Below are 12,442 nucleotides of genomic sequence, written 5' to 3' on the forward strand. Positions count from 1 at the left end.
AGATGGTATGGTAAAGTGTGATTTGTATCTGTATATGAAAGGGGTATTCCTAACGACTAATCCAGAATCCGATGTTTCTTCATCCTGCTAATGGTTAAGGATTGAAGCTAGGGTAATATGTTCCTTGATCTGGTTTTAAAGGGCTGCTTCTACCCCCAAGCTGTATTTGAACTTAAGGAGGACTGTCTTTTCAAATCAAATAAATGTTTATTTAAAGTGCATTTTAAACACACTTTTTTCTGTAAAAATCGATAAAATAAGAGATTAAATAAACAAAGTCAATAATAGTCATTTGTTTGCTGTGCAGGTGGCGACGGCAGTCGAGAAATGGAAGACGGCGATCCGTGAGGCTCAGACCTTTTCCCGGATGCACGTGCTGCTGGGCATGCTGGACGCCTGCATCAAGTGGGACATGTCGGCGGAGAACGCACGCTGCAAGGTGTGCCGCAGGAAAGGTGGGTGATCGTCAATGTCCTGGAGCTGTCTGAAAACTGAACGTGGAATTTTAAATGGTGTCAATGGAAAAGGGCATTCCAATTATTAAGAAACAATTGAAGATGGTATCCTAAAAGTGGATCTAATTTGAACACTAAAGTCAATCAGATGAGGGGGGGGGGGGGACAGTATGTATGTAGTGCTGGAATCTATCATTAGGTGGCGGTAGAGCACCATGCCCCGACGTCTCGTCAAGAACACTTTTCACAGTATTGAGTCATCTACACCCGGGTTTCCCAAACACGGTCCTGGGGTCCCCCCTTGATGCAAGTTTTGGTTTTTGTCCTAACACTACGCAACTGATTCAAATAATCTAAGCTTGATGAGGAGTTGGTTCTTTCAATCGTCTGTGTAGTGTCAGGGCAAAAACCAAAACAGACACCCAGGGATAGAGTTTGGGAAACCCTGATCTACACTACAGCATTTGACTGTCATTTCCTGCCTGTTGGAGATGATCTGCCTGAGCAAGGTCCTGTGAAGACTTGGCGATCCACAAATCACCTTGCATCCAAACAACTACCCACTAAAGCAGGGGTGTCCAACAAGGCCCACGAGCCCATTTCAATCCGGCCCGCGAGGTGGTTTGAGTAAAAAAATGTATAAACAAACATTTCAGGGGAAATACAATCTCAATCGACATTGAAATTACTAGAAGTAAATGGAGACTGTAGAAATAATGACCTGGGCCTCCCGGGTGGCGCAGTGATCTAAGACACTGCATCGCAGTGCTAGCTGTGCCACTAGAGGTTGTGGGTTCGAGTCCAGGCTCTGTCGCAGTCGGGCCGCGACCGGGAGACCCAATTGGCCCGGCGTTGTCCGGGTTAGGGGAGGGTTTGGCGGCAGGGATATCCTTGTCCCATTGTGCACTTGTGACTCCTGTGGCGGGCCGGGCGCAGTGCCCGCTGACACGGTTGCCAGTTGTACGGTGTTTCCTCCGACTCGTTGGTGCAGCTGGCTTCCGGGTTCAGTGGGCATTATGTTAAGAAGCAGTGCTGCTTGGTTGGGTTGTATTTCGGAGGACGCACGGCTCTCGACCTTTGCCTCTCTGAGTCCGTACGGGAGTTGCAGCATTGAGACGAGACGAACTACCAATTGGATACCACAAAATTGGCGAGGAATAAGGGGTTAAAATAAATAAAATAATGACCTAGATTTAGTCTCTGTAAAAATATCTTTTTTTTGTCACATACACCCGCTACAGTGAAATGTGTTTTACTCTGAAGCTTGCTACAGTCATCAAATGAAAGTTAGACAGTCGGGTAGCATAGAAAAATCCAAAAGAGGTCGACAGATTATGATTATCAATGCCGATACCGATTATTGGAGGACCAAAAAATGCCGATGCCGATTTTAATCGGCTGATTTTCTTTTTCCCCCCATTTTTTTCAATGTATTATTTGTAATAATGACAATTACAACAATACTGAATGAACACTTATTTTAACTTAATATAATACATCAATAAAATCAATCTAGCTAGTTAGCGCACCCCGCTAACTAGCTAGCTATTTCACATCGGTTACACCAGCCTAATCACGGGAGTTGATAGGCTTGAAGTCATGAACAGCACAATGCTTGAAGCATTGCGAAGAGCTGCTGGCAAACGCACAAAAGTGCTGTTTGACTGAATGCTTACGAGCCTGCTGGTGCCTACCATCGCTCAGTCAGACTGCTCTATCAAATCATAGACTTAATTATAACATAACACACAGAAATACGAGCCTTTGGTCATTAAAATGGTAGAATCCGGAAACTATCATTTCGAAAACAAAACGTTTATTCTTTCAGTGAAATACGGAACCGTTCTGTATTTCATCTAACAGATGTCATCCCTAAGTCTAAATATTGCTGTTACATTGCACAACCTTCAATGTTATGTCATAATTATGTACAACTCTGGCAAATTAATTACAGCCTTTTGTTAGGAATAAATGGACTTCACACAGTTCGCAACGAGCCAGGTGGCCCAAACTGCTCCATATACCCTGACTGCTTGCACGGAATGCAAAAGAAGTGATAAAATTTCCCTAGTTATAAGAAATTCATGTTAGCAGGCAATATTAACTAAATATGCAGGTTTAAAAATATATACTTGTGTATTGATTTTAAAGAAAGGCATTGATGTTTATGGTTAGGTACATTGGTGCAACGCCAGTGCTTTTTTTCGCAAATGCGCTTGTTAAAGCATCACCCATTTGTCAAAGTAGGCTGTGACTCGATGAGAAATTAACAGGCACCGCATCGATTATATGCAACGCAGGACACGCTAGATAAACTAGTAATATCATCAACCATGTGTAGTTAACTAGTGATTATGTTAAGATTGATTGTTTTTTTATAAGGTAAGTTTAATGCTAGCTAGTAACTTACGCGAGGGCAGCAAGAAGCCAAGGTAACACGTAGTCAGCCTCCTCGCAGTCTCCTCGTGGAGTGCAATGTAAGGCAGGTGGTTAGAGCGTTGGGCTAGTAACCGAAAGGTTGCAAAAACGAATCCCCGAGCTGACAAGGTAAAAATCTGTCATTCTGCCCCTGAACAAGGCAGTTAACCCACCGTTCCTAGGCCATCATTGAAAATAAGAATGTTTTCTTAACTGACTTGCCTAGTTAAAGAAAAAAAGGAAGAAAATAATTTGGCAAATCGGTGTCCAAAAATACCGATTGTTATGAAAACTTGAAATTGGCCCTAATTAATCAGCCATTCCGATTAATCTGTCGACCTCTAGGATTGAGGACATTATCTTTCACATTTTGGCCTTGGAGTCAGACCTCGAACAGGCAGAAAGACATGAGTAACTAATATATGGAGTCTTTGAATGACAGAAGAGAAGTTATCATCAGCTAAGTGTTGACCTTTGCTCTAGTAAATATATTACCTTGATTTAACCAGTTATCTTATTGGAACACATTCTCTCTTCCAATAACAACCTGTACTCTTTCCAGGGACAGGGCTGATACCTCCAGTCCTCGTGCTGCGGGACATAGTTAGCCCCAGTCCCAGGCAGGGCAGGGGGATGAGCCCAGAGCAGGGACAGGGTAGTGTCACTAATGGTGAACTAGCAGTAGGATACTACAGTATAAGGCAATGTAAGTAATGATGTAATATAAGCACCAATTACTGTAAGTAGAAGTACAATACTCAAGGCCCTGTATGAAAATACACCGCTCCCTCCTATCCATGTTGCTGATCTGACATTAGCAGAGTTGGTGTAGTGGAAACCTACCCAGTGATTTCAGGTTAGCCATGACTTGTAGCCTTATCTTGAACTGCAGATATTTGGAAATGAGACTGATTTTATATAGGTTACAAATTATTATGGTGAATGCTTGTTTTGGTAGAGCTAATGAGTGAAACAAAAGTCACTCTGGGCCCCTTCTCCCTGGGGGTTTGACCACCTGTCTCATTGCAAACTGTGCCTTAGCCAAATGACCCTGGATGTCTTGGGGCATCTTCTTGGCCCAATCCCATATCATCCTCTACTCCCTAGCCCTTTTTGTGTACCACTCAGATTTATTTTGTCACACCTGTCCCTGTCAAATAGTTCCTCCACCTCTAATCAGTAACCACCTCTGGCCCTAACTTGTAGGTGTGAGTCCTGGGCTGTGAGGGATGCAGCGCGGGTATTTTTTGTTTGCTCAGTTGGAGCTTTTGCACACGCACTCCGTACAGAGGCTTCTCCTTATTTCATATGAATGACTTTATGTATACACATTTCATTGTCTTGAGTTAATGACTCTTTACTGAGTCTGTTTGTGATGATAATCTCTCTTGTCTTCAGGTGAGGATGACAAGCTCATCCTGTGTGACGAGTGCAACAAGGCCTTCCACCTGTTCTGTCTGCGCCCCGCCCTCTACCGCATCCCCCAGGGGGAGTGGCTGTGCCCCGCCTGCCAGCCTGCCGTGCAAAGACGCTGCTCCCGCGGAAGGTAGGGGGTCACACAATAAAACGCATCACTTCACTGGAGGATTAAAGACTTAGCTGTGTCTAAACTTTCTTGTTCCTCGTCAAACACGATAAGCAAGCCATTTCAATCTGAAGATGGTACTGTATAGGCCACTTGGAAAATACTTGTTTTATTATTTTGACTCCACTGATGAGCCCCCCAAAATCGTACAATTCTGTTCCTAGTTTCAGATGTTCTTCCAAACCTAAAGCGTGTAAAGAAAGAAGCCTGTGTTTGCTGGTTGGGTGGTTGTTGGGTACCAATTGGATGAATGCGCTTTAACATAGAATGCTGGTGGCTACTTGTTGTTCCAGAAACTACAACGAGGACACTGAGGAAGAGGAGGATGAAGAGGAGGAAGAGGAGTCTGAATCGGAGGACTCTGATGAAGATGACGAGGGGGATGCTGATTACAAGGCCGTGGGCCACAGCTGTGAGTATTATTGACCCTTGTGAGGAGCCTTACTTATCATAACCCAATGTAACAGTACTAACAAGAGCAGGGTGGCTAACATGTGCAGGTTTTTTTCCAACCTAGCTACAGTGCCTATCATAAGTATTCACCCCCTTGGTGATTTCTTTTATAAAAATGTTATTATTACATTTTAGTGGGAGTCTTGCCAAAAAACTGTAACTTGGCCAATAAGGAATATTCTGTCTTCTTGGTAAGAAACTCTGGTGTAGATTTGGCTTTGTGTTATAGGTTATTGTCCTGCTGAAAGGTGAATTTCTCTCCCAGTGTCTGGTGTAAAGCAGACTGAAGGTTTTCCTCTAGGATTTTGCCTGGTCTTAGCTCCATCCCGTTTCTTTTTATCTGGAAAAACTCCCCAGTCTTTGCGGATGTCAAGCGTACCCATACCATGATGCAGCCACCACCATGCTTGACAATAAGGAGGCAGTTTCAGTGATGCGTTTGATTTGTCCCAAACATGAGGCTTTTAATTTAGACCAAACAGTGTATTCCTTTGCTGTGATAAAAGGAAGCATTTGTATTATGTATATATGTATTCTTCTTTTCACTCTGTCATGTAGGTCATTATTGTGGAGTCACTACAATGTTGTTGATCCATCTTCAGTTTTCTCCCATCACCTACTGCTTCTTGGTGACATGCCTGAGCAGTTTCCTTCTTGTCCTTCAGTTCAGAAGGATGACTATATCTTTGTGGCTGGGTGGTTTAATACATCATCCACAGCATAATTATTAACTTGACAATGCTTAATATAGATATTTAATGTCGGATTTTTATTGTTACCCATTTTACTTACCAATCACTGCCCATCTTTGAGGCTTCTGAAAAACTCCCTGGTCTTTGTAGTTGAATCTGTGCTTGAAATTCAATATTTGATTCACACTCCTTGACTTCTTCCACATTTTGTTGTAACAGCCTGAATTTAAAATTGATTAAATTTAGATTTGTCAGTGGAATTATGTTTTTAGACATTTTTACAAAGGAAAATCTGAAATGACTCAAGTCAATAAGTATTCATCCCTTTTGTTATGGCAAGCCTAAATAACTTCAGGAGTAAAAATGTGGTTAATAAGTTGCATGGACTCACTCTGTGTGCAATAAGTGTTTAACATGATTTTTGAATGACTACCTCATCTCTGTACCCCACACATACAATTGTCTGTAAGGTCTCCCAGTCGAGCAGTGAATTTCAACCACAAAGACCGGGTAGATTTTCTAACACCTCGCAAAGAAGGGCACCTATTGGTAGGTGGGTAAAAACAAAAGTAGACATTGAATATCTTTTTGTGCATGGTGAAGTTATTAATTATACTTTGGATGTTGTATCAATACACCCAATTACCACAAAGATACAGGTGTCCTTCCTAACTCAGTTGCCTGAGAGGAAGGAAACCGCTCATGCCAATCAATGGTGACTTTAAAAGTTTGTTTAATGGCTGTGATAGGAGAGAACTGAGGATGGATCAACATTGTAGTTACTCAACAATACTAACCTAATTGAGAGGGAAAAGAAGGAATAAAAAAAATATATTTTTTAAATGCATCCTTTTTGCAACAAGGCACTAAAGTAATGCTGCAAAAAAATGTCAAAGCAATTCACTTTTTGTCCTGAATACAAAGTGTTATGTTTGTGGCAAATCCAACACATTACGGGGTACCACTTCATATTTTTTAACATATTGGTGGCTGCATCATGTTATGGGTATGCTTTTAATCGTTAAGGACTGGGGAGTTTTTCAGGATAAAAAAATAAATCGAATAGAGCTAAGCACAGGCAAAATTCTAGATGAAAACCTGGTTCAGTCTGCTTTTCACAAGACACTGGGAGATGAATTCACCTTTCAGCAGGACAATAACCTAAAACACAAGGCCAAATATACACTGGAGATGCTTACCAAGAATATGGTGAATGTTCTTGAGTGGCCTATTTATTGTATTTGTTTATGTACTTTGTTGACTTAAATCTACTTGAAAATCTGTGGCAAGACCTGAAAATTCTTGTCTAGCATTGATCAACAACCAATTTGACAGGTTAAAGATTTAAAAAAATAAAATAATTGGCAAGTATTGCACAGTCCAGGTGTGGAAAGCGCTTAGAGACCTACCCAGGAAGAGCTGTAATCGCTGCCAATTTATTGACTCGGAGGGGGTGTAAATACTTATGTAAATGAGATATTCCTGGATTTAATTTTCATTAAGTTTGCAACAATTTCTAAAAACATGTTTTCAAGTTGTCATTATGGGATATTGTGTGTAGATGTGGGGGGGGTTAATACATTTTCAGTTAAGGCTGTAACACAATGTGGAATAAGTCAAGTGGTATGAATACTTTCTGAAGGCACTATGTATGGGGTAGGGATAGAGGAAGGGTTGGTCATTCAGTAATCCTGTCAACCTCTATTTCACACAGTGAGCCCATGAACTAATTTGGGCTTGCCTAAGCAAAGGGGTTTATTTTTTAAATTATTTAATTTGTATTCATTTTTAGAATTATTTTCACTTTGACATTACGCACTATTTTATGTAAATAAATGATAAATTCACAATTAAATCTATTTCAATCCCTCCTTGTAACTCAATAAAATGTGAAAAAAAAATCCAAGGCAGGAAGCCCATAAACTCTGAAGTGAAAAACTGTGGACTAGGGGTCTAAGACTGGGTGGGAAGGGCCTGTTGTGGAGCAGTGGTTTTACATAAATACTAGGGCCCAGAGTGTCTCCTATCCTGACCAGCAGACCAGGGAAAACTCTGAACAGCCCGAACAATGGACACGTTTCCATTTCGCGTGTCCAGAGAGATGGGAATGTGGTGCAGTATTCCGAGCCTATTCTCTTCCCTCTTCATTGTCTGAGTGTTGTCGTCGTCCCCCACCCCCTTTTGATCTGGCGGGCTGTTCACCCCCGGCTTGGCTGACAGTATGTGGCAGAGGGATCCTCTGAGTTTAGGCATGCACGCAAGGCAACCACACACAACTGGGTTTGGAAGACAGGGGTGGTTGGTGGTTATAGTGCTGCAATAACATTGCAAACCAAACAGAGAGGATACGGCCTCGTGCATTTTGAGGTCTCTTGACTAGACACAGCTCCCTCCCTCTGAGAAGTTGGACTCGTTGATGAGCCTATTAGACCAGAGGACATCTGTTTTTAGGATGTCTATTGAAAGATTAAAAAAAAAAAAAAAAATCTGATTTATGTTTGACCATTTTAACTTTTGATTTATATCTTCATCCCTATTCTTACAGTTCATACAGGTACAACAAATGGGGCTGACTGAAATGTTTTCCTAGTGGTGTATGTGTTTAACTAGACTCTTTCTTCTTCTTCCCAGTGAGATCAAGGAAGAAGACCAAGCACTCTAAAGCATCGAAGGCGTCCAGTAAGGGTGGATCTAAGAAGCACTCTCCCCCCAGTAAACCCAAGAAACAGAGGGCTGCCCATAGCAGCCCTGCAGACCTCGACGAGCTGGTGAGAACACATCCTATTGCTCATGATTATAAAGACTTTGGTCTGGTGACTCCGACGCGCTGGTGCAAGCCAGCTTCTATGCAGATTATTTGACCCCTTCCCAACACTATGGTGTGTTTGGTTTGCTGCAGGTGCGTCAGAGTTCAAAGACAGGTGTGCGTCGGCAAGCCCTGGAGCTGGAGAGGTGCGAGGAAATTCTGCAGAAGCTGGTCAAATTCCGCTACAGCTGGCCGTTCAGGTGAGACTGATGCACTACTAGTCTGTTAGTTAGACCGGCATGCAGTGAAACATTTGAAGCTGGGAAATGCCTCCTGAAAATGTTTAAACTATGGCTTGAATGGTACAACCTACTTTCGACTTATACTCCTATCTCAATGTAACAACGTACATTGACATTAACTATATAGATATCAGACAGTTGATTTTAGATTTTCAATGTAGGTGTCCATGTGAATTCCATGGCAATGGTAACAAGCTAACTTGATCTGAGACGGTAGACCTGACCCCTAACCTTCCCGTCCTCTCTCCAGAGAGCCGGTGTCAGTAGAGGAGGCGGAGGACTACTTTGACATCATCTCCAGCCCCATGGACTTCCAGACCATGCTGGCCAAGTTCAGCGAGGGCCAGTATCGGCACGCCCAGGACTTCCTGGAGGACGTCAAGCTGGTGTTCTCCAACGCCGAGGAGTACAACCAGCCGGGCAGCTCGGTGCTCTCCTGCATGGCCAAGACGGAGCAGAGCTTCACCGAGCTGCTCCACAAGCTGCTGCCCGGCCTCAGCTACCTGCGCCGCCGCCAGCGGAAGAGAGTCAGTCGGACCCCCCAGGTCTCAGAGGATGAGGAGGAGGAAGAGGAGACGCCAAAGGTTCGGAAGATGCCGAATGGGAAAGGCAAGGTGGGTCGGCCCAGGAAAGCAGTGGTGGAGCAAAGGAGGAGAGAGGAGGAGGAGAGCGAGGAAGAGGGAAGCGCGAAGAGGAAGAGCAAGCGGGCCTCTTCCTGCCGGAGGGACTACCGGGAGCAGGAGAGCGATGGCGAGGAGTGCAACAACCGGAGAACTCTGCAGCGGGGGGCTGATGGCGGGGATAGTGACGAGGAGAACAGGGCCGGCCACCGACATTCCAAGCGGCAAAAACGCTCATATTGAAGTCCAGGGTGCTTTTTCTGTTTTGTCTTTTCAAATTTCTGCCCCTAAATGAAGCAGAACCCACCTCCCAATTTTGAGGAAATGGGGCTCAACTTCTCAGATGGAGTTTTTTGTGATTTTGGTTTTGTTCATATTTTTTAGTAAAAAAAAGAAACTGATTTATATTTGTAATGCGATTTAATATTTGACATTTTTCAAACCGAGAAATTTACATTTAAGACGAGAGGATTTGTCAGAGCCCCCCCCCCCCCCCCCCCCCACACCTTACATTGTGGTCATCCTCCCAGGTTTAAAGTTGCGTCTTGGGCTGTGAGAGATGGGCTTGTAACCGTTGTCCAGGATAGAACTAATTTATGTCGATGTACAGTCATCATTCTCTGGTTTTGCTTTTTTTGACGTGACTTAACACTGGCCTTTGGGCAACCCAGCTGTGTGAGGCCACCAAAGCCCTTGGCGTACACGTCTGAATTCTTTCTTCAGGCCACACACTGCCTAGCCATCACTCTGCCTAAGCATTGAACCAGATAATACAGGTGTTTACATATGCAATTCAGTTTCCAATGTTATTGACAATGAAAAGACCTATTGTAAAAACAACAGTACATTTTAGTCCCCTCTTTCTCCAGATGGCTCTGTTCTGGATGCAGAAACACATGTTGATCTGCAGTGTCTCATTCCTGGTCCACCGCGGTACCTAACCTTTCACCTTCATAATGTCCTCAGGTTGAGTAGTTGATTCTCCTTCAACTCAGCCCTGGAGTTCTCTCCCTGTAAAACTATGCCTGCCTTTATTTTCACATGTCTACTGTCTCATTGACATTATAGGCTTTTATTATTTGAAACCACTGTTTAAACCACATACAAGGATAACCATGGAAACGTGCTTGTTGATGCATGGAAACGTGCTTGTTGATTTTAAATGTAATTTTCGTGTTGAGTGTTTGTTTTGTTGCACATCTGGCTGAATTTGATTCAAACGCAGTGTATGAGAAATACTTGTGAGCTGTAACCACTTTCTCCTTCACAAAGATTTGTCAGCGGTCATCTTTATGCCATGCCATCCATACAAGGTCTGGTTGGGGTCTAGTCCGAGGTAGGCGATCTGTGTGTGGAGGAGGGGTCGTGGACCATGGGACGAGTTGTTAGGTTCACATTCTTCAGCAGCAGGTTGCCTGTGCTTCAAATTCCTTTGTCTGTTTCCATTCATTAGCACCAGGTGGCGCTATACGTTTAACCAGCATAGTGCAAGCCATGCTCTCGTGAGAACCTCTTGTCTTGTTCGTATCCCTTTCCTTAACAACCTCATGCACATTCTACTATCACTAGAGTGTGTACCATACTGACACCTTGGAAAGGGGCTAAGATCCTTATAGTAATCTCAGATGGTGTGTTGGGGTATCTATGTACAGGTCGCAGGTTAGGTATTGATCTACAATGCAGATGTCTTGACTATGCCCTGTTCTGTATATGCAGTTATGTGCTGTTCTATGCAGTACGTTAGGTTTTCCAACACTGTCATTGAATCCTCAATCCTACGATCTGATTTCATTTTGGTTTTTATAATTTGGGCAGTTTTATAAAGTGCTTTGAGGTTTTTGTTTGTACTACTCAATTCCTGTATCTGAGATGATTGGGATTTCATTGTTGGCTGTTCAATTACATTGAGTATATAGATGGAAGTGCAAATCTAAATGACTGCAAAAGTGACTGCCCTCAGTAGGATGCCTGTCTGTTGTAAATGCTTTCTTTCTGGAGGAACTAAAAAAGTATTTTACACCTTTTTTTTGTTTGTTTTATATTAATAGTCTCAACTGGGGTCGGGATTGGTTGGACAGGTGTGGGGCTCACGTAAAGAATTCCCAATAAAGGCTATGGGAGTTTAGATCTCCCCCTTTTTTATTTTTATTTCTTTTTTTTAGGTAAATAATCTTCCCCTAGCCATCACTGCCAATGGTACACCTTCTGATCTCTCATTGCCTGTGGGGAGGAGTTAGCCAGGCTGACGTATGTTTTCTTTACTTTTTAATAAAACATCATACAATGGTATCGCTTTTCTAGTGTCTTGCTTATTTCTGTCTTTATACTTTGGTTGGTTTAGCTTCCTTGGTTGAATGCACTGATTCTAAGTTGTCTGCTTAATGACTGAAATGTAAATGTTGATAAAGGTCCTATGCATTGTGAAAGATGGTTACAACCCAGTACATGTATGCTTAGTTTGAAGATCACTTGCAGAATTAAAACTGCTTCTTGTCATCTGAGGGGGGACAAGACTTTACCTGAATGACTGTCCTATTAAGACAGCTTTTGTGGAGTCAAGTGAAACTCTTGTGTCTCAGGTTTGTAGGGTTTCGTTGCCTCGTCGGGACGGCTGGAACACTGACGTGGGGCTTCATCGGTCGGGCTCTCTGGTCCGGTCTCACTAGGCTTGCACTCTCTCACCCAGAGAAGCATACCATTCTTTTAGTTACAGACACTTGTGTTGTTCTTGGACCTCTCCGGAGGCACCAGGTAATTATCCCTAGTCACTCGTGAGGCACACATGCTCCAGACTTTCCACTGCTGCATGGAGGGAGAGGGCCTGTGGCAGAGAGGGGGGGTGGTAGGGCGAGGGCCTGTTGCAGAGAGGGGTGGGGCGAGGGCCTGTTGCAGAGAGGGGGGGGGGTGGTGGGACGAGGGCCTGTGGCAGAGGGGGGGGGGGGGGGGGGGGGGCGAGGGCCTGTTGCAGAGGGGGGGGGGGGTAGGGCAAGGGCCTGTTGCAGGGGGGGGGGTAGGGCAAGGGCCTGTTGCAGAGGGGAGGGTGGTAGGGCAAGGGCCTGTTGCAGAGGGGGGGTGCTAGGGCAAGGGCCTGTTGCGGGGGGGGGGGGGTGCTAGGGCAAGGGCCTGTTGTGGGGGGGGGGGTGCTAGGGCAAGGGCCTGTTGTGGGGGGGG

The 12,442-nt window shown here is 44.0% G+C and overlaps 1 protein-coding gene across 3 annotated transcripts in view; it reads left to right on the forward strand.

The window, feature by feature from the left end:
* The window catches only part of LOC115163200 (tyrosine-protein kinase BAZ1B), a 35,412-nt gene extending 23,852 nt beyond the window's left edge, over positions 1-11,560 (forward strand). For 2 of the 3 annotated variants that reach the window (XM_029714893.1, XM_029714892.1), the window contains 7 exons: positions 308-455; positions 3,436-3,579; positions 4,272-4,419; positions 4,752-4,870; positions 8,235-8,371; positions 8,503-8,609; positions 8,902-11,560. In XM_029714893.1, the coding sequence (XP_029570753.1) occupies positions 308-455; positions 3,436-3,579; positions 4,272-4,419; positions 4,752-4,870; positions 8,235-8,371; positions 8,503-8,609; positions 8,902-9,514 (1,416 nt within the window). In that variant the 3' untranslated portion in view covers positions 9,515-11,560. The remainder of the gene's footprint in view (positions 1-307; positions 456-3,435; positions 3,580-4,271; positions 4,420-4,751; positions 4,871-8,234; positions 8,372-8,502; positions 8,610-8,901) is intronic. The other variant, XM_029714894.1, reaches the window with a different exon arrangement.
* Positions 11,561-12,442: the final 882 nt, after the last annotated feature.

Source organism: Salmo trutta, chromosome 26, assembly GCF_901001165.1.
Source record: "Salmo trutta chromosome 26, fSalTru1.1, whole genome shotgun sequence".
Classification (NCBI taxonomy): Eukaryota; Metazoa; Chordata; class Actinopteri; order Salmoniformes; family Salmonidae; genus Salmo; species Salmo trutta.